Source organism: Aplidium turbinatum, chromosome 1 (assembly GCF_918807975.1).
Source record: "Aplidium turbinatum chromosome 1, kaAplTurb1.1, whole genome shotgun sequence".
NCBI lineage: Eukaryota > Metazoa > Chordata > Ascidiacea > Aplousobranchia > Polyclinidae > Aplidium > Aplidium turbinatum.
Window position 1 is genome coordinate 38,290,211 of NC_137472.1, and position 22,581 is coordinate 38,312,791.

General features: G+C 37.8%; 1 protein-coding gene across 3 annotated transcripts; it reads right to left on the bottom strand.

Annotated features, from left to right (window-relative positions):
• Positions 1 to 152: 152 nt before the first annotated feature.
• LOC145771972 (uncharacterized) lies at positions 153 to 19,471 on the bottom strand. Of its 3 annotated transcripts, none has more exons than XM_082583766.1 (17): positions 19,334 to 19,471; positions 18,318 to 18,491; positions 15,684 to 15,845; positions 14,919 to 14,979; positions 14,486 to 14,599; positions 14,297 to 14,396; positions 13,986 to 14,114; positions 13,615 to 13,734; positions 13,154 to 13,232; positions 12,864 to 12,988; positions 12,421 to 12,558; positions 8,593 to 8,712; positions 8,319 to 8,429; positions 8,099 to 8,155; positions 5,337 to 5,468; positions 4,858 to 4,923; positions 153 to 288 (listed from the first exon to the last, which is right to left on the bottom strand). In XM_082583766.1, exons 2-17 carry the CDS (start codon positions 18,454 to 18,456, stop codon positions 268 to 270), a joined length of 1,674 nt encoding a protein of 557 aa, XP_082439892.1. In that variant the 5' UTR covers positions 18,457 to 18,491; positions 19,334 to 19,471; the 3' UTR covers positions 153 to 267. The 3 variants fall into 3 exon arrangements, with proteins under 3 accessions (XP_082439892.1, XP_082439884.1, XP_082439901.1); XM_082583758.1 differs by having other exon boundaries at positions 14,252 to 14,396; XM_082583775.1 differs by lacking the exon at positions 5,337 to 5,468 and having other exon boundaries at positions 14,252 to 14,396.
• Between the last annotated feature and the right edge of the window lie 3,110 nt (positions 19,472 to 22,581).

A 22,581-nucleotide genomic window follows, 5' to 3' on the forward strand; every position in this document is an offset into this window, starting at 1 on the left:
AAAAAACGAAAAGTGTGAACAATCATTTGCATGATTTTTTCAGAGCAATGCTCATTCGATAAAATAAAAAGTAAAAGTAGATATTGTCCACATAGCCGCCATTGCTGCATCAACCACAATGTTACGCAAAGTCATAACTATTTAGAAACAACGCATTTGCATGAGATCAGATTGTATGAGCTGGCACCACAACCACACACTTCCGGACAATGGGACTAACTGCGATACTGACGACACATGGAAACAACATTCCAATAAGTTTCGGAATCAACATGACGTCACAGATGTCTGCAAAATAATTGAAACGACAATGAAATAAAAGAACTTTGACAATAGCTAAAACTATTTGTTCAAATGTTCTTATGAAAATATGTTTTAATGGAATAATAGAGCTTTGGTAGAGAGTTTGTCTTGTTGAACCATAGACATACGAAGCCGAGCAACGTAATCAAGTTTAACATATTTATTTAAGTTTATTAAAGTAACGTTTACAGAAAACAAAAAATGTTTTCGACATCACATCATGTCCTCTTCAGGAATAACATAGGCCTACAGTAATTTTATCTTACATCTAAACAAAATACAATGGTTATACAATATACATTAGAGCAGTGGTTCCCAACCTGGGGGTAAATTACCCCCGGGGGGTAATTTGCCTGTTTTTGGGGGTAACAAGACCCGATTTAGAAACAGTGAAGCAAGTGAAGGTTGTCAACTTCATAAAAGCGAAGGAATTGAACAGCCGTCTTTTCAACGAACTGTGCAAGAAGATGGGAGAAAGATACGAAGCATTACCGTACCACACAGAAGGACGATGGCTGTCTCGTGGCAAAGTGATAACCCGCTTGGTCGAACTTCGTGAGGCTGTCCATGTTTTTCTGATAGATAAGGAGTCCGATTTGGCTGAATACTTCTCTAACCAACAGTGGATTTCCCAGCTGTGCTATCTGGCTGATATCTTTGGTGAATGGAACAAAGGCAATCTTTTAATTCAAGGTAAAAGAATGTAATTGTGATCGACACCAAAGCAGCCGTAGCAGCATTTATCGCAAAGGTTAAATTGTGGAACAAGCGAGTTGAAAGAGGCACAGTGGCGCAGTTTCAGACGCTCGACATTTACCTCGAAGGCAATGGACTGGAGTTGACAGCTCGTTGAAGGAGAACATAGTTGACCACTTAGGCCAGTTAGCCAAGAAGATGGATAACTACTTACCGAATTTGAACACGGCTAGTCTCCAATGTGCACTAAGCCCTTCACATGTGATGACAGCCAGGTGGATGATGACGACTTTCCGGCCAAAGAAGAATTTATCACTCTCCGAATGAACGAAGCCTTGAAACTTGATTTCCAAGAGAAAGGTTGGAACATTTCTGGTTTAGCTGACTTCAGCGACACGGGCATTAATATCCTGACATCTTTTTCAACAACGTATCGTTGTGAACAAGGATTTTCAACTGTCTTAGCAATGAAGACAAAGAAACGCAATCGCCTGGATATCGAAAGCGACGCAAGAATTACCCTCAGTACCACAAAGCCCAGGATTACAAAGCTGGCTGCTGAAGTCCAGGCCCAACCTTCGCATTGAATGTTTACCACGTATTTTTATCTTGTATTCAGTATTGTAACTTGTAACTTATTGCATTTTGATTTTCAAAGTTAGCCCTTTGAAATTCATAGCAATAAACACTTTTGTTTTTGAAAAGTGATCGTGGGGGTAATTGGCTCACTTCAGGGTGGAGATTAGGGTAACAGCCAAAAAAGGTTGGGAACCACTGCATTAGGGTGTCCCACTTTTAGGCGACTTTTCAGGAAAATTAGGTTCGGGTCAAATTGTGACTGGATTTTCGTCACTGATTTCAAAAATGACGTTATTTTTTGATTATGACGTCATCTTGATGCGCCAGCTAGCGGATTGTTGCTATTTTGGCCCTATCACGAATATGGTAAGAGCTAGAGAGTTGGAACTTGCGCCAAAATGACCGAAAGGGACGATTTCCTATTTGTTGTCAATACAATAAGAAACGCTAACTGCAACAGAAAAGGAGTTATTTTAAAAAAACATGTTTTTGGTCATTTTTGGACAAAAAAGTGAAACACGGCAATTTTGCTTGGGTTTTGCTACAGTGATGCTTTTATTTCGATTGTTAAGCTGCGCCACCACGGCCTACTAGAACACGGCCAAATATGTTGCTATTTGGGAAAATTTCTAAGAGTCTTAATTGTTACAATCATAGCCATGACAAACCTGTCATTTTCCCACTTACAGAAGTATGTAAAATAAGCAATATTTGCATCTAGACATATTTTTGGCTTGTTTTGCCGGAGATTAGATATGTATGTTAAGCACAATTTATGCAATAAAAATGTGAAATATGTAGCCTAAGACTTTCCAACTACATCCTGGAGGTAGTCTCATCAATCATCATATAGTCGTTAGGTTTTTTGTATAACAGGATTTTTCGCCAAAAGACATATTTTACTTGCAAAATTAAACTTAGCGAAAAACAAAACAAACTAAAATTTAAATTGGCAAATCAAATGAACAGCTTACAACATAGAATCCATAAAAAATTATTGATATTTTAAACGGAACATGCAATTGCACCAAACGATACTACTTACAGGGTGCAGTTGAAAAGTCTTACATGATGCATTACTATTGTGTAAACTGTGCTAAACCTACATACCTAATTTCCAGTTAAACAAGCCAAACATATGTCTAGGCGCAAATATTGCTTATTTTACTTACTTCTGGAAATGGGAAGATGACAGGTTTGTCATAGCTATGATTGTAACAATTCAGACTCTTAGAAATTTCCTCAAATAGCAACATATTTGGCCGTGTTCTAGTAGGTCATGGCGCCACGTTGTTTAAAAATTAAGTACAGTGGTACTAGCTTAACAATAGAATATAGTGACGCTTTTATTTCGATTGTTATGTCATAAACAGTAGATCCTAAAATAAAAATGATGCAATGTTGCATCATTTTTGTTTGGGATATTTTGCAAACAAGATTCATAAATTTTGTCTGGCAGATGGTGGTTTGATGAACAGAATTAGGAAAATACCAAAACCTAAGCCCCAACATCTGAAAATCCGACAAGATTGTAAAGTTCCCATCACAGATATAGCCGCAAATCGTTTAAAAGCCAAGATCTTATGGTTTTCTGAGCACAAGAAAGAAGCTAAAGACTCATCTTTTCGAAGCGACCATATGTGTCTTCTTGCTCTGGCAGCTCACTTATTGATGGATGTTCCAGGAAATTTGAAGCCCTACTTTTTTATCGTCAAGAAGGCGTGTCCCATGCGCATTGGATAACAACAGCGAGTGGTTACTTTAGAATGCTGATTTTTGGGTATTGTGTTGGGCCTCAGGATATTCCTAAACTTCAACGTATGGTTTCTTTCATTGTTTGTGTTTATTTGCCAGCAACTTTAGTCATTCATCTTAAACCTTCCGCTGCTGAAGGTCCCTCAATTGTACTGTTCACAAGAGATTTATTACTTGCAGATAAATATGTTGATGAACCAGTCTTCAACGCTGTTCTGATACATCGTTAAGCATGCATCCCAATGGTTGAGCACTAAAAACGTTGCTTTAAGTTCCCACGCTGAAGTTCCGCCTTTTGCTGCTGATGCGGTAAGACAGAAAATTTTTCCAAGAACGTTGATATCGAGCAGACGCTTTTGAAGCGTGGCAACTTAAGTGATTTTTTCTCCGAAGAAAGTAAGATGGCTCCATGCATTGCATGTTTTTCATCTCCATCAGTGTTTTGGTGTATGATCGACAACAACAACAGAGCGCTTCATTGGAAGACTGAAACGCGTTGTGAACGGCTTGATTCGAGATGACCAAGATGATTTGGCCAAAATAGACTTGCACATTTGTGCTGCTTTGCACAGTATGGTGTGATAAATAATCTCATTGAACTGTGTTGTGTTGTTGAATGGTGGTTTTTGTTTGATAGGTTTTTGAACTAAATGATCAAGGGTTTAACGTTAGCTAGTATTAGTAATTGCAACATGCATGCAAAAATCAATGCTGAGGTATATAATCAATTGTAAATACAATATGCTAGTAGACTACTACCAAGTAGCAAGTACCACTGTACTTAATTGTCAAACAAGGTGGCGCAGCACAGCAACTTAATCGAAATAAAAGCGTCACTGTAGCAAAATTGCCATGTTTCTCATTTTTTTGTCCAAAAATGACCAAAAACATGTTTTTTTAAAATAACTCCTTTTCTGTTGCAGTTAGCGTTTCTTATTGTATTGACAACAAATAGGAAATCGTCCCTTCCGGTCATTTTTGCGCAAGTTCCAACTCTCTAGCTCTTACCATATTCGTGATAAGGCCAAAATAGCAAAAATCCGCTAGCTGGCGCATCAAGATGACGTCATAATGAAAAAATAACGTCATTTTTGAAATCAGTGACGAAAATCCAGTCAGAATTTGACCCGAACCTAATTTTCCTGAAAAGTCGCCTAAAAGTGGGACACCCTAATATACATGCATATTAAATTTATCAACACGAAAAAAAAACAAGTGCATTGCAGCACAGTGCGATTTTGTTTTCTCCTGTTGAAAAATGTAATGTTTAACTATTGCCTTTTGTTCAGATGTAGGATAAAATTACTGTAGGCTATGTTATTCCTGAAGAGGACATGATGTGACGTCGAAAACGTTTGATATGTTATTCCTGAAGAGGACATGATGTGACGTCGAAAACGTTTGATATTTGTTTTCACAGCTTTTTTCTGTAAATGTTACAATAAAAAACTTAATAAATATGTTAAATCTGATCACGTTTCTCGGCTTCGTATGCCTATGTAGACCTATGGTTTAATGGAATACCTCTTTAGCTTTCGACCACTTTTTTAACTTCACCGTATGACTGGGACGTTTCTCCCATTGATCATCCTGCAAGAAAAATCAGTTTTCCAACAATTAAGTTTGATGATCGCAAAAAATTTAAAGACATGAACCCTTTTGTACAGTTTGCGCGAATGTATCGTCTTGCACTTAAAGCTTTAAAGTGTTAATAAGCTACTGTCAAAATTACAAACGGAATAAAAATTTTAAACTTACGCGTAAACAATCTAATATTGTCCATGCATCTTCCAGTTTGTTAGAGATTATATTATCTAAAGTAGACTTGCGCCCACGTTTAGATGCTAAACGTTGTTAAACAGTTAAAGCATCTTCACTTGGCTCATTTAAAATTTCTAGGTCGCTCGTTGGGAAAACAAAGAACATCACGCCCGACTGGCCAGACGAGCAACGTGGCAACATGTTGCAAGTGGAAACCGGCAGTAAAACTTGAAGATAAACACCTCATGCGTGTCCGATTGATCATCGTCATCGCTGAATGTTTTTGATGCTTCTTTGCTTGAAAAATATTTCATAAAATTGCGTTTCGCTTTGTCAACAGCCGATTGGCGGCGCACAGCAGTGACATTAACTGGCTGGAAATAATAAAGATTGTGTGTCAAATTCAGGTTATGAAAAAAACCATGAAATGCAGTTTGCAACTACAAATGATTGAAAATGCAAAACTGGAAGCAGAATATGTAAACAGACGTATTTTTAGGTCAATATTTGCTAGAGAATGGTTTGCTTCACTGGCCTCTTGTCAGTTACGTCTTACCAATACCGGAACGGAAACTTAACAGTACCGTGCTTCTGTAGTAAACTCACTACGCTTATTGCGACCTCAATCAGGCTGTACGGAAATTACAAGCATGGGCTCCGTTAGAGGGGGGCCGCGGGGGTGATTACCCTCCCACCAATCGGAGTGGGGGGGGGGGTAACTAATGCAAAATTACCCCCCCATTAATGTAGAGATAAAAATTTCATTTTTGATATATTTTTTACTTTTGTGTTTTATTTTCATGTTTTTATTTTGTTGCACAACTTTTGAGGTTTTTGCTTGGAAACTCTGACAAGACAACTGGTAGGCACTTTTACGTAGTACACTGCCCGAATTCCATAACGCAATCATGCGTGACCTATATGACATCACTGATATTTCAGTCACAATTTTCCTTATTAACTCCATTGATTGCAGTCATTAAGACTCTTCTTGCACTCAGTTCAGTTGCAGAAGAAAAAATAGTATTAGCAGAAGGTGGGAATCGAACCCACGCAATCGAAATTACTACTCCTTTGCCCTAACCCATTCGGCCACGCAGGTTGTGGGGATGCATTCAGTTAAAGTTCTTTGTATCAAAATCTTTCGATAAAAACGACCAGATAATCACGTGTTGAGTCACATGACTGAAGTCAGCTGATTTGCGTGTACGTTTTTCGATGGTCACGCATGGTTGCGGTTACCTTTTCGGGCAGTGTAATACGTTAAAGTGCCTACCAAGACAACTTGTCTTGCGAGTCGGAGTTTTGACAACGCCAAATCATCTATGGAAAAACCTAGAACATCACACAACTCAGGCGAAAGAGAAATTGAAAAAAGAAAACTAATCGGGAAAAAATGATGGTTTGCGAAAATCAGAGAACTTGTATACCTGGGACTGGTATATAAGTCCCCCCCACCCCCCTTGGTAACTCATGACAAAGACAGGACTCAATGGACATGGCTCTTTCGCCTTAGTTGTGTGATGTTCTAGGCGTTACCGTCATCTATGGCCAATGTATCCTGTCAAAAATAGCCTATACGCATCACAATGCGCTGTGTGTGACGTCATAGTTTCTCACTGCTACAAACTGTTTAATTTCGCTTTTACCACTCACAAACGAAACCCACTACAGTTGCACTGTTTCAATGTCTTTTTTTTGCAATTGTAAATTAAGTTATAGAAAACTTTGGCTTTAACGCTTTTGATCTTTTAAATCTAATCATTTAGCGTCTGAAGTGCAAAATTTGGAGGACTTGAGCCAAGGAAGAATACAGAGAGGAAGTTTTGCGTACGTCCCCTCTTCCAGTCAAAATTGTCTAAAATCCTTAAAAAATGTGGCAAATGTTAAAAAGCTTTTGCTCGCGATTTTAGATTCGTTGAAATAATTTTTCGATTTTAAATCGTGCTAAAAGGCAAAAATTTTGCGCCTTCGGCGCGAAACATGCCGCCTAAGACGCTGTAGCCTATAAGAAACTGAAGCTTTTAGTAATGCGAAGGAGGGTCTGGGAGGCGACCTCCCAGAAGTATATGTGATGCGATAATCCAATAAGCCACCTGTCGATATCAAAACATCGTTCCCACCCCTGCTTAAATTACCCCCCCCACTCTCAGAAAGTGTCCGGAGCCCCTGATTACAAGCACCAACATCGGTAAAAAAATAATACTTAATCAACTTCCTTGCTACATTGCTGTAACAACAGAACTGAACAAAACTGTGTGCAATAACTAAAAGAGTAAAAATACTTAAAAAACAAGTCTTGACCAACTTCAAAAACATACATTTTTTGAACTTAGGCTAGTGAACTCTATAAGTTTTATAAATTTCAATTCAAAGTTTAATGTATGATCAAAAAGTGCTGTTTTTCTGAATCACTTGGAATGGATTGACTCTCATGGTACCAGTGATGTACGCGCATACAAAAAATATTGACGCCGTCAGCGTAAACGCAAACGTTCGAAAATCCATACGCCGTATGCGTCAACGTCACTTGTAAAAAAAAAGTTGGCGGCGTCAGCGCATACACTAGCGTAAACTAATTTTGTTTGCTAGGTGCCAAACATTCACACGGTATAAACCACTCGAAACAAACAAGTTTTATTTTGAATTTCCACGAAGAAACACAAGCATCTGAAAGTGTTTATCTGACAGTTTGCTGTGTTTTGGTTCCAATATGTCTTTGCCCATTGAAAACATTCTTTCAACTGCAGCGCTGGAAGGTATTGGCGTGTTGTAGCGAAAAAAATACATTAAAAAGTATGCGTTGACGCTATGCGCTAAAAAACCGCGAAAACTTTACGGCGTAGCCTCAAGCGCAAACTATCCAAAAAAATGTGGCCGTAAACGTCAGCGTAAACAAAAAGTCTACGCCGCAAGTATGCGGCGTAGAATTTGCGGCGTATACGTACATCTCTGCATGGTACTATATTTTAAGCAAACAAAAAAATACCAACAAATGCCTTACTTGTCGGTTGGCATGCTTGGCTTTCAGGAAAACCACTCTTCTTTGTGTATTCGCTTCCTACGCAAAGAAACTGTGCGTTAGTCTTGGAAGAATCAGGTAAATGCCAAGTTGTTTCTGGTCACAACGGTTTCGGTCATCAGAACATACGTCACCAAATCATGACTTTGCTACGTGAAACACGTAGTGACAGCACAATGGGATAACGCATTCAGTCACTTACTGATGCGACGTAGAGTTTCATAGCGAGGTACTTTTCAAATTCCCGTTTGTTTCTTAACGCTTGAATGACCTCGCTGGGAGGGGGTTTTCTGTAGCCTAACGCCCTCGCTTCCTAAGAACAACAAAAGCAATGTCTTGACAACTTTGCACGGTGAAAATAATGTAATAATTTAACAATATGGTAACAAAGCACGGTGAAAATACGCACTTATTTGGAAAATATTAGTTTTAAAATAAGAACATGCTCAAATCATTTGTATCAAATACCATCATACCTTTAAACGATTATAGCTCATTATACGTATTTTCTTCAAAAACGCGCGGCTGGGAGATAGTAGCGACTGATTCGATTCTTGACCACTCTCATCATTAGCAAATGAAAAGCCTTTTTGTTTCTGTGAAAAAACATACGTGACACGCTGACGGTATTTCTCTATCCACTCAGTTTTTTTTTGTTTTCAAATAACGCATAATCTATATTCGTGTGACTATGTGTATTCGTATCCAACACACTCAATGATTTAAACCGATTTCATTGTTCAAAGTGAAACTTTAGCTGCAATAGTTAAAAGTTTGATCAACCAATCGATGACACGTTCAGTACATGGCTTTGGTTCTGATTGATGACATCAAAACCGAACATGGAAAGAACATGTGTTGTGTTTTTATTGGGAGAAACAAGTCACGTGATGCCAGTCAAATGAATGACTTTAGATCGTACACGCATTCTCGGGATGAAAGACAAAGACGCTGTTGACAGAGTGATGTAGAGGACTGTAATCTGCACGGACATGAATGCTTTGTTACCGAACTACATTTATGGCATACCGTTGCCTTAGAACAGTGGTTCTTAACCTTTTTTCTATTAAGCCCCCCTTCAATAATTGTCATGTGCCTTGCGCCCCTTTAGATTTTAAATAAGTATCATACCAAAAATATTGCATTTTTGTCCGTTTATTGTACACATCAGTGAGATACTTGGCACTGCTTCTTAGCGACTACATTTTTAATGCGATGTTTAACTCCAGAGAGTGAACAACGTAAGCCTCCTTCAACTCTCAGCAGGTTTCTGTACTTGGTCTTGATAGCAATGAGAGCAGAAAATGCAGCTTCACAAAGATACGTGGCTCCAAACATTGTTAGAAATCAAAGAGCCCGAGTTGCGATAAGAGGGTAAACAGGAAGGTAATTGGCCCAGAACGTCTCAAGTTCCAGTTCTTTGAAGTCTTCTTTAGCAGTGGAGTTGAACTTCATGAACTGAATAGTACCACGTGACTGCAACTAGGCTGGGGATAGGCCACTGAGCTAAGCACTCATGTGACCTTATAAGGTGATCGAGCATTAAATAAGCAATAGTGTAAAAAGTGTAAAGTAAAAGTGTAAAAAAGCAATCGAGCATTAAGTAAATAAAACAGGCCATTAGTACCGGTAGGCACGGCCTACTAGAACACGGCCAAATATGTTGCTATTTGGGAAAATTTCTAAGAGTCTTAATTGTTACAATCATAGCCATGACAAACCTGTCATTTTCCCACTTACAGAAGTATGTAAAATAAGCAATATTTGCATCTAGACATATTTTGGCTTGTTTTGCCGGAGATTAGAGATGTATGTTAAGCACAATTTATGCAATAAAAATGTGAAATATGTAGCCTAAGACTTTCCAACTACATCCTGGAGGTAGTCTCATCATATAGTCGTTAGATTTTTTGTATAACAGGATTTTTCGCCAAAAGACATATTTTACTTGCAAAATTAAACTTAGCGAAAAACAAAAGAAACTAAAATTTAAATTGGCAAATCAAATGAACAGCTTACAACATAGAATCCATAAAAAATTATTGATATTTTAAACGGAACATGCAATTGCACCAAACGATACTACTTACAGGGTGCAGTTGAAAAGTCTTACATGATGCTACTATTGTGTAAACTGTGCTAAACCTACATACCTAATTTCCGGTTAAACAAGCCAAACATATGTCTAGGCGCAAATATTGCTTATTTTACTTACTTCTGGAAATGGGAAGATGACAGGTTTGTCATAGCTATGATTGTAACAATTCAGACTCTTAGAAATTTCCTCAAATAGCAACATATTTGGCCGTGTTCTAGTAGGTCATGCCGTAGGCTAATATTAAGTAAGGTGATCAAGCATTAAGTAAATAAAACTGTAAAAAAGCAATTTGAACAAAAAAGTAAAAAGGAAGCAGCGTCGAGAAAATTTGATAAATCTGAAGAAGTTCAGCGCAAAATAGTTTTGTAAAGTTCCGGTCTAACTAATAAAACAAGAATTACTGAATACAATATAAAATAAGATAAAATACAAAATATGACATTAAAGTAATTAAAAAAAATTGAAATTGTTGTAGAGCTCGCTCCCCAGTGGTGCCGAAGTTAGTTGAGGATTGGGGGGGATAAATCAAAATTTTATCAAATTTTAGACGATTTTGAACATTGGGGGGGATGCATATTTTTAAACACAATTTTAGTGGCAGTTTACTAGTATTAAGTTAATTAAACAATCACCGGACCTCGGTAAATTAGCTGCTAACAGCATAATATAGTCTACATAGAAGAAATCATGGAGATAAAAGTGCTCTTGTGAATGACTGCTGCAAGATTAAGAAACAAGCAAAGAAAAATTGGTACCTCCAGCGGGATTCGAACCTATGACCTTCCAATGAATACTTAGTTTTTCCAAAAAAAAACAGAAGTTATACTATTCTTCTTGCCCTCTCTTCACTAGAATCACTACACTTAGTGCACTATAGAACAAAGTCACTAGTCAGGAGACTGAAAACAATCGAAGATACAGAAGAACATTTATGGCAAAAATGATAACTTTCAAACACATCACAAGAACTTGCTACAACCGAACATATTGCGTCTTACGGTAGTGCGCATTGAAAACTCATTAGCACTGTTATTTATGCTGATGTCATTAAGAATATTGTCGTCAATGTTGCTAACTATGCTAGCATGCCACCTTTCCTGTCCCAAAGTATTTCTCAGCCAGGTTTTCAATTTACGAAGATTGGAAAAACACCTCTCACAAGCAGTAGAGCTTACCGGGCAAACTAGGAGGATCTTAATCAGCTGGAGTATTTGAGAATAGAGAGGTTTTTCCAACTCGGACAATGCCTGGTAAGCTCTTTTAGCATCGTACAGAGATTTTGCTCCTGTTGCCTTTCTGAATGAATCAATTTGATAACTCATCGATTGTCTATTCAGCTCTGGATAATTTTTGACCATTTCAGGAACTAAGCCGGTCTTGAAAATTCGTGCAAGTTCTTTATATTTTTCCGAATCAGAATTCAGGCTACTTTCAAACCGTTCGGTCAGTTCAGAGATAACTCTGTCCATGAAATGATTGTAAAGTATTTTATAATGTAGTTGAGTGTCTGCAGTAGTTGCCATCGAGCTTCCACCCAATCTTTCTGGGACTCTTCTTTGCCGTGGTGCTTGCAAAGGCGTGACAAAATTAGCAGCAAATTTTTCCGGAAGCGAAACTGCATTTTTGTAATTGTTTTCAAATTCCAAAGGCGTGATAAAATTAACAGCAAATTTTTCCGGAAAAGAAACTGCATTTTTGTAATTGTTTTCAAACTCCAAATCACGATATTTCTCTCGAGTGATTTTCAGGGTTTGAAACAGCTTTTGACAAGAGTCATTGTCAAGCTTTTCTCCTTGCAACGTGATACTAAATTGCTCTATACGTGCCAAAGGCTTCAAAATCAGCACAAGTCCCAAATATGTTTCTGCAGTTTCTTAATTACTGCAGTACCGTGGCCAGTGGCCTGGTCCAACTCGTCCTAAATACCTTCAATGAAGGTCCTTCATTGTCTAGCGTCAAATCCAAGACAATTTAGAACTGTGATCAAACATCAATAAAAAAAACAACAGCAATTCAAGATGCTTGCAAACAACTAAATCGAAGTAAAACTTCATAGCAAATTTTATTTTTTGTAAATTATTGGGGGGGATATATCCCCCCATCCCCCCTACTTCGGCACCACTGTCGCTCCCCCCCCTGAGAGATGCTTCACTCCCCCCCAGTTAAGAACCAATGCTTAGAACTTAGATAATACCAAATTACTTACCAATAAGTAAAGAGTTGCACGGTTTGCCTTGGCATCACAAATACTCATGTTTGCAAGCCTTTCGATTTTCGTGTCCGTTAAGTCGTGTTCATATGTTGTCTGAGCTCCTTCACGTAGCCCAGCACTGACTTGCAAAATCTAACCACGAAAATTGAAACAGCTTAAAAGACAAAAAAATGATCACCACGCGCATTGCCCAGCCAGCAAATCGATTGCTTTTTACATTGCAGACGTCTGCAGACGTTGAATTAATGTAAAAAGCGATTGATTTACTGGCTGGGTAAAGACATTTCTAGACACGCGACAACCCATGCTATTTCCTTGAACAATAAAATATCATCAAGACAAGGCGATTGTTACACCTTGTGAAAAACGATACATAAAGAAACAACAACACCAACTTGTTGCGAGCAAAACTGCTTTCTTGTAGATTTCACACGAACCTGTGCTTTTAAATGCTCTTTAACTACCGTCGATCTCTTGCGCATTCGAACGAGACTGGAACATGAAGCACACACAACCCTCTTGTCGCCCCGTTGCAACCACGTTGGGCTGACGTCAGTGCGACCTGATGAAGAATGCATTATTTCGACAGATTACAAACTAGGCTGCTAGTTGACACGTGGGATCACAAACATATTACAGCAGAAGTCAATGAAAAGTTTCTTTTATTTTGTCAAAAAACATTAAAATATAAAAGAAAAATTCACACTCCTAGAGCGTTCCCACTTACAATAGGTACAGACGTTGGGTGGACGACACACGTCGACTGGGAAATTTCCGCTCTCAAGTGCTTGCTGCATACCTACCACCTGTGCATGAAATAAAATCGGTTACAAATAACATTTTGTTGACTTGTTTTATCATACAATAGCACCAAGTCAAAGAAGTGATAGATTAAAAACTTTATTTCTAGCATTGTCCACATCAGTCAACGTTTTTGTTACAGTTCAATTAACGACTTAATGATTATTACAAAGGAAAGTTTCCATAAAAGAACACAGGATTTGTAGAAGAGAATTGGTTTGTAAAATAATTTAAACTTTAGTGAAGCTTGTCTTTCTAACACACTTTCCATCCAAGTCCTCGAAGGATTTGTGTGGCCACGTTTGTACGATCCAGTCATCGCAAATTTATAAAACTATTTCTGCTTTTAGCCTCCTCAAACAGCAAATAAACTTAAAGGTTCCTTACATGTTCCAAGCCCAAGTAAGTAGTGAACGCGGCATCTGTGAAACTTGGTAAAAAGTTGGTGTCTTGCTCTACTTTTAAGCGTACTGGTCTCAACTTTAACCACGCAAGCTCCTTGGCATCCTAGGAATGTACAAGTGTATATTTATGAGCCACAAAAAAGTATATGGTTATTAATGCATTATTGACGTGGTAAATAAACTCTAAAAATAATTAACAGCCGTATTTAATTCCGCTGAAAATTATTAGTCTCGTAAAAACATTCACACCGAGCACTCATAGCCATTCAATAATAATTCTACAACAGAAGTGATGCGAGGTAGTCGAATAGCTACCACCATCCATCCCTTTATCGTTGGAGATCGCATGCGTACTTGTAAAACTTCAGCGCGTGGCATTTGTGGGGAATTGTCGTCAACTGCCGTTAGTTGGAGTCTCTCTACTTTTCTTTGCTTCTTCGGACGATCGTACTCAAGCTTAGTGTGAAGCCTCCGCTTGAATGTCTGCAATCGTTCATGACCGAGCATGAGTGTAGCTCAGTGAAAGTCAAAGGAATTATTTTACAATAGCTCAATTGTAATCAAACTACACTACACCCAGGAGCTAAGTTACAATCAAGCAACTAGTTCTTATCAATTACCAAGGCATCGGGAACATAGTCGTGATCCCACTTGTTTCCTGGTACCTTAGCAGAACTCTCCTTTGCATTTTCCTTTTCTTCCTGCATCGCTTCATCACCGTCATCGTTGTTGGAGGATGATGTCTTTAAAGATTTTTCGGTTTCGCTGCAGGTCAAATTGATTGTTGAAAAGAACTGTTGACGCATTTTGAACTGATCTTGATCAAAAAGTATGTCGGAAATACAAGAACTTACGGTTTCAACGTGGTGGATTTAGAAGATTGCGATATATCATCTTCAGCAATCGGATTGGAATTAAAGCAGTAATTGTGGTCCGTCATGACCACAATACCTTCCAGAATGCGTTTTCTGAAAAATGGCAAGGGTATAAACTCAGAAACTAAAATTACTACACCGTATCTGTTTCTTAGAATATTGCGCCTACAATCAGTGCTTCAAAATCTTTCCTTTGCAACAATGATTCTCTAAAACAAACATGCAATTAATTTCGAAATATTCAACACTTTTGAAAAAGCAAAGAATAAATATAAAACAACGGCAACCATAATGAATCTACAACAGGATAGGTCGATGTCTTTGAACCTAAAGACAAATCATCCAACCACTTGAATACAAACACAAACGAATGGAAATAAAAAATTACATTATACAAAAATTTATAATTCACCTTTTGATTTCCTGGCAAATGTCGCACTCTTCTATCCATTTCTTAATGTCCTTCCTCATACCTTCATTAAAAGCAAGAAAAAATGAGGTAAAAACTACACGGGTGGCAACATAATATACTGGACATGGTGCAAGTGCCACAGAATCTAAACTGGTGGAGTGCTGAAGTGGGCACTGTTCAAAGTTGTCAAACACCTTAGATTGCAACCGCTCAACATATATAAGCCAGACCTGCATAGTGCATATGTGTGGTGTTTAAACTTGCGGCTTTAAAGCCAGCCGAGATAAAACTGCAACAACAGAATAAAACTTTTTGTACTGCGGGCATAACGCTAACGTGTTGCAAAGAAAAACATTGGGAACCATTTTTTCAAAACAGTATTATTTAGTAACAGTGAATTTTTTTCTTGACAAATATAAGCAAAGTAATTTAGCATTCCAAAAGTTACCTTAACTTCTCATCAACGCAAAACAACTGCGACAGTTTTGTAAAGGGTTGAAACATGTTATTAGCATAGAACAGTTTGTTTTTCATGCCATACACTGATAAATTCATTGTAATTTCACTACTTTCGTTCTGTACAGTACTACAGTAAAGAGGAGAGTAAATGCAATATTTGACAACCCTGGTAGTTAGGCTACTTATGCATCGTTCATCCAGTTTTACATATAAATTATTTGATTCAATATTATATAATTATCTAATTTCATAAAGTACAGGTCATCTAAAAATCATTTTTACATCAAATCAAACCTGTTTACTAACCAGGCCAAAAATAATGATTTTCAAATTGTTTACAGATTTGCCTATAACCAGTATGTTCTTTTCCATGCGCTTCAGTGAATGCATGTAGTCTTTCTGAATCTTCTAGAATCTGTATGTCATGATGAGGCAAAGTACTTTTGCAGTAATAAAGCGAACCATTATCTAAAAATCAATAAAAGAATAATTTATAGTAACCTAACTAACTGAACAATAAACAAACAAAAGTTGGTCGAGAAACTATAAGATATCTCAGGAACAAATAAACCATTGTTGGACATCCTGTCATGGCCAATCTGTCGCTGGACAACTGACCATGATCGAACTGTTGCATTGTGGCAAGGACGTCTCACCACAGGGTACACCTTACCACGAGACGACTTGACGCGAGTTCTATTAATCTGATGAACACTTACTCATTATAACATGCCCATTGCCCATGGCTTGTTTGACTCGAGCCTTGGACATCTGTTGATCTATTTTCGAAAACAGCAACAGAGTAATCTTAAGACTTCTAACTCAAATATCGGTTAATTGCTGATGTTTTTAATAGTGTAGCCTATTATATTGTTGATGAAAAGTATTTAATGGATTAACAGATGTCCAAGGTTCGAATCAAACAAGCAACGGGCATCATATGATAAGGAAGCGTTATTTAAATGAAGCGTGAATCAAATTAGCAAGGAATTCGTGTCAAGCCACCAAGTGATGAGATGTCCTTGCGACAGGTCGGCCGTGACAAGATGTCGTCTACCCATTCTAGCGATTTTAATTTTTTGCAATGCTTGTTAGGAAATGACCATTTAAATATCATACATTTTGTAAACTGACTACCATATCTCTTTGAGTACAAGTCGATGAATTTTACACCAAACGTTTACTCACAAAATCAGGATGCGACTAATCCACAAATAAATTCAACATTGTGTCCGAAAAGTAGCCAAGTTGCATCTCTTAGAAAATGACCGCATTATGGAATAAAAGCATGAGTACTTATGCCAGCACAGATAAATAATCTGGTTTAATTGACGCATTTTTATTTGCACGAACATGCTTTGATGCAGGAATCCGCAGTCAGAAAAACAGTACAACATATGAAGCACAACACAACAACAAACATTACTTTTCTGAATCGGTATGATTTACCAGACTACTTATTTATAGTGACAACGTAGTGCATACAATCAGTTCCCATGAAATTTGACTAGTAGAAAACAAAATAAAATTTGACTGAGTGCTTGGTTGGTTTTGCATCTTCATCCTTGGACTGACAAAGCCTTGATAGGTTATTCCTTGTAGTTTCACACACTTGTAGAGACTTTTGATAATGCAGGGCCGGTTACCGAGATTGGCAGAATGAAGTTTTCCGATTGTTAAAGTGTTGTTGTCAGGGAATTATTCCATCCATCAAGTGCCACTGAGTGGAGAGCAGTCCTTGAGGTGTGTTGCTTAAGCGCATGCTTAAGCGATGTGTTGCTCCAAGAGCCGAACCACAAACCAGTGACATGTGATCTTGATTCAAGCGCATAATCACTGAACTAATGAGTGAATTAGAGCAAGCGCCAAGCAGTTGTGCAACAAAGGTTGCACGCAATTTTGTGATGTAAGCATGGTCATTCGCCAGGTCTCCTTTAGCTAATTGCAAGATGATCAAGAGAAATTTTTTAAATTAGGCAATAGAAAAATAGTCTTTAAATACACACAAACACTTTATTTATACTACCGACCATACAAAAAGGACAAATTATATTGCTATTAACTCTGCCATTGTTTGTTGGAGATGAACAAACAACTCATGCAGTTAAAAAAACACAATTTTACAAATTTCACTCCCACGTGACTGAAAGAAAGCATAGCCTCAGAGCCTAAATTTCCGTTAAATGATAAATACTTCCTACATTAAAAATCAGGATCCACATCTTTTAGGCGCAGACAGTTAGGCGCCGGTCAAGTAGATGGGCACACTGTGGCGTCGAGATATTTAGGTGCGGAGCACTGTGGCGCCCGTTCATTTAGGTGCTATTCCTAGTAAAGTCTGCAGACTGTATCAGCTCAGCTTTGGCAAAACCTAGTCTGGGTTTTTAACGGAAAACTAAGTTACTTTTCACTCAAGCCTACCACCCGCTCGAATATAGGCTACGGTATATTTTTTACTGTTTTTTAGTGTAATTATTATTTGACTTAAGTAAAAGTAAACTCAGTCATGTTCGGAAGCTTGAATAATAATTTATTGATAAAACTTTCACTTACGCAAACCAGGACCAACAACAAATAAATGCCGAACACGTGCATTAAAGCAACAATATATTTTTCTGTTCAATATAACATTTTGTGTGAAAAGCATTGCCGGATAAAGCAGCTTCACTCACTAAAGCCATGACTAACAACAAATAAATGCACGCGCATTAACAAAACAACATATTTTTCTGTTCAATAAACATTTTATGTGAAAAGCATTGCCATACCTGCCAAGCTGATACAATCTGCAGAGTGCAGATTTTACTAAGAATAGCATCTAAATGAATGAGCGCCACAGTGCTCCGTACCTAAATATCCTGACGCCACAGTGTGCGCACCTATCTGACAGGCGCCTAACTGTCTGCGCCTAAAAGACTTGCTCCCAAAAATCATGCATACCTTCCAGCTTGAACTGATTAACATGTCGACGAAACTTTTGTGTGGTATCCCAGGTCACACCAAATGGGTGAAGACGTTTTGGAACCAATTTAAAGGCAAGATAGGCCTTAATTTCCCGGATAGATGGTGCAGTATCCATTGCACAGCTTGGAACACAACAGACTGATCAAAAACCTTTTAAACAATAGCGATGTTGTTATTATTATAACTTAACCACTTCAAATACGTGTCTAACGAAATGCCTAGGTGTATCTATTTAACACATGCTAAACTGTGTGCATGATTATTGTGAACTAGATGGGCAAACAACACAACAGTTATTCGACATAATTTAGCCTGAGCCAGGTATGCAAACTGGGTCCAACTCCCGGCTTCAGCTGGTTGTTGAAAACACCGCTCACCTTTACCCAGGGTCAGGGATATCTAAAGAAGAGGATGCGAAGGCTCACAGTGATTGCCTTATTCTTATGACACTACCAGGGCGGTAGTTTGTAGCGCGTGAAACATACGGTTATCAAAATTGCAGAAAGTTTTGTAGTGCAGCTAGTACAGTCAGCTACAGAAGACAGTTACTAAATGTTATATAGAGCATATTTAAAGAATACTTGTTTGGAAAGACAGTTGAAAACTTGAAAAGTTACCAGTAGGCTAAGCTGTTTTTCTTAACAAAACCTTTGCAGTAGGCTAGCTTAACCAGTAAAATGAGCATGCAGGGATTATCCAGGCCTGATGCTAATAGCGCAATGCAGGTCATCATAGCAAGACTTATTAAACTACGGTACCGTACTATCGGTGCCAATTGTCATTTTACGGTAAACAGAGTTTATTTACGATAAACAGAAGCCCTTCTACTGTCAGGCGTATTAAAAGCCTTCGTATCCCCAGGGTGTAATTGCTGCATAAGGCGCCCAAGAGAAAGGAACTGGCCACCCTACTCCCCTTAGTGCCGAAGGCTTAACCTGAGAACCTTATTTTTTTATACCCTATGCTAAAATCAAGTATGGCATCACCTTTACCTTTTTACCACAGTAGCTACAAAACTTTGAGTCTCTTGGATTGGTGAAGAATAGTTTACTGTTTTTAAACAAATTCTTTACATATTTTTTGCAGTTAAAAAACTTGCTCTTGTAATTTCTGCATGAAACCTATTCTTGGTTGCTAAATCTGCTTAAAACAAGGAATCTTTTATTCGTATTGTTTATAATTGTACCGTACAGTCTGTTTTTACACTGCACCACCGTTTACACTACCGTACAGTCGTACACTATTCTCGCAACAGAAGAAATAAAAGTTTTCTATCCCTCTCATATCCTTTCACGCTTGTCCTTCACCTAATACAAGTATGCGAAACTGCCAGGATTAAGCTCTGCAAGAAGCTTTCCCAGTCCGAGGATAAAGATTCAATCAATCGATAATTCACGTCTTTCTTGTACCACCGTCATTCTGGCAGAATAATTCTGCGCGATCCGCCTAAAAAAATGATCCGTAAAAATTTGCGCGATAAACAATGCGATGAAAGTAGCAACACTCGGAAGCTGATAAAATCACTTCTCGTTACCACATCAAAGCAAATCTTATATTTTTTCCATAGCCAAATGAACAGTGAACACAGAAATTTAAATAAAAAACTCGACTTGTCAAAGATAAAGCAACTGCAATTGCGAAAAGTTAGACAAAAAATCGTATCTATTAAGACTGCTATATGTGATATGGCAAGAAAAGTAAGCATCACAAAAACGACTATAAAAATACTTTCCCGATATATTTTTCGGAATTTTATTTTTGAATCGTGTTCAGAATTAAATTTCCTTTCCAGGGATGGCAAGCTCGTGGTGGGGCAGACGAAGGAAACGCGAGCAGAATGGTTTAAAAATGGAAGAAATGTCTTGCGTATTTAAAAACAAATAGAGATTTTAACGTTGATAAACGCCTTCAATTAGGCGTCTATAAAAATATTTTCCCGATATATTTTTCGGAATTTTATTTTTTAATCGTGTTCAGAATTAAATTTCCTTTCCAGGGGTGGCAAGCTCGTGGTGGGGCAGACGAAGGAAACGCGAGCAGAATGGTTTAAAAATGGAAGAAATGTCTTACGTATTTAAAAATAAATAGAGATTTTAACGTTTATAGACGCCTTCAATTGACCGTCTATAAAAATATTTTCCCGAAATATTTTTCGGAATTTTATTTTTGAATCGTGTTCAGAATTAAATTTCCTTTCCAGGGATGGCAAGCTCGTGGTGGGGCAGACGAAGGAAACGCGAGCAGAATGGTTTAAAAATGGGGGAAATGTCTTACGTATTTAAAAATAAATAGAGATTTTAAAGTTGATAAACGCCTTCAATTAGGCGCCTATAAAAATATTTTCCCGAAATATTTTTCGGAATTTTATTTTTGAATCGTGTTCAGAATTAAATTTCCTTTCCAGGGGTGGCAAGCTCGTGGTGGGGCAGACGAAGGAAACGCGAGCAGAATGGTTTAAAAATGGAAGAAATGTCTTGCGTATTTAAAAATAATTTAAGTCTGACACAAAATAATTGAAGTCTGACAAAGTCTGACACGTATTTTGAAGTCTGACACACGTACGAGTGGTGCTGGTCCTGTTGTTGTGAGGTCTGCTAAAAGCATGAATAGTGCCGGTCCTGGTGTGAGGTCTGCTACAGGGACGCGTGATGCCAGTTCTAATCCTACTAAGCTTTGTTTCGCAAAATCGGTTTTCTCCACTTGAAACGTTATTTCATTTTGATGAACTTTGCCAAGAGAGCACCTTTCCGAAACGTAACAGCAAAGTGTTGACAATGAACTTTGGAGGTGCTTCTGATGACTTAGTAAGTCAAACAGCAAATGAAATTGGTAGGTATTTAGCGAAAAATAATTTGCATTCCCTGAGCAACAAATCAAACCGTGTAGAGTTTTTAACGTCTTCGAGTTTTCGTGCAAAGTGTGCTGCTTCTAAACGAGAGAAATATTTGTTAACGTTTTGTCGAAAAAATAAAAACTTAATAGATCATTTCAAAACAAATTCCGCTTCGGTATCACAAACTGTGCCCTCTCAGTTAGATATTGAATTAGCAAATTCCATCAGCAAGCATATGGACGACTTCCCTCGCGATGACTACCTTCCTGGTTCATGTGTCGCAGCAATGCTAAAGGAAAATCATTGGCCTGCTTCCTTTTTTCGCTCTGAAGTGAGAACAATTAAATCTAGATGGCGTCGTGATTCTTCTTTTAGGGAATCGGTAAAACTATTATGTTTCTTCTAAACAAAAAGATATAGCGAAAGGCGTGACATCTCAACATATCTCCTCAACGCTAGGTGCGCAAAAGTTTTGCGATGTTGGTCAACAGAATAACCCAGATCAAAACGAAACAATTGTTTCTGTTGCCTATCGAAGTGACATTTCTTTACAAAATCATGAAGACAATCCTCTCTACTGCATATGTAACAAGCCTAATGACGGATCCCTATATGTGTGCTGCGGAACTTGCTTGAAATGGTTTCACCCTCGCTGCATATTCTCACCAAATAGTCCGGCATTAGCTATAACAGAAAAACAATGGAATTGTGCTAATAGTCATCTTGTATGCGAAGGTGAACAGATAGTGTTGCATTCTTCAAATTCCGTGTTTTGTCATAAACTTGTTGGTGTAAGCAACAAACCCATTCAACATTTAAATGTCTTACCTCCAGTTTTCCAGCAGAAATCTGATTTGCTTTGTAACGTTAGTAAATCTGCCTCTCCAACTAATTCTGATGATTTACAATTGTCTGATAATAGATCAAACTTACTTCTATCTAACTGCGACAACAATTTCGTAAAGACCGAAACTAATCACCTAAAAACCGAAACTGACAAAATAATCGAAATTGATGATCTAAAAGCAAAAGTTAATAATAATAAAAAAAAATTTATTGATGTAAAAGTCAAAGTTGATGAAACCTTAAATGAAATAGATAATCTAAAACCTGATGGCAAAGCTGAAGATGATGTAGGCCTAAAAGTTGATCGCCAAAAAATATTTACTGATGTAAAAAACAAAAATAATGACCCAAACGGAGTAAATGATAATGAAGGTAGCATTTTTGGATACTCCCAAAATCAGAAACCTTGGATTTCTGATGAAACATTAAAGGAGTTAGGGGATTTTAAAGAGCCAGTATCGCAAAAGCGTGAACGACGTTGTGAATTGGTTAACATAGATAGTAAGTCGTTATTCCTCACGTTAGATGAATGGAAAGAAATGACTCCTAGTCGCACTGCGC

Excerpts from the sequence above, each read along its gene's own strand:
- LOC145771972 (XM_082583758.1), bottom strand. The coding sequence starts at position 18,456 with ATGGATACTGCACCATCTATCCGGGAAATTAAGGCCTATCTTGCCTTT. Across the intron at positions 14,980-15,683 it reads AAATCATTATTTTTGGCCTG|GTATGAGGAAGGACATTAAG; the intron begins GTTAGTAAACAG and ends CTTTTAATGAAG. Across the intron at positions 12,989-13,153 it reads ACCCAACGTCTGTACCTATT|GTCGCACTGACGTCAGCCCA; the intron begins GTAAGTGGGAAC and ends ATTCTTCATCAG.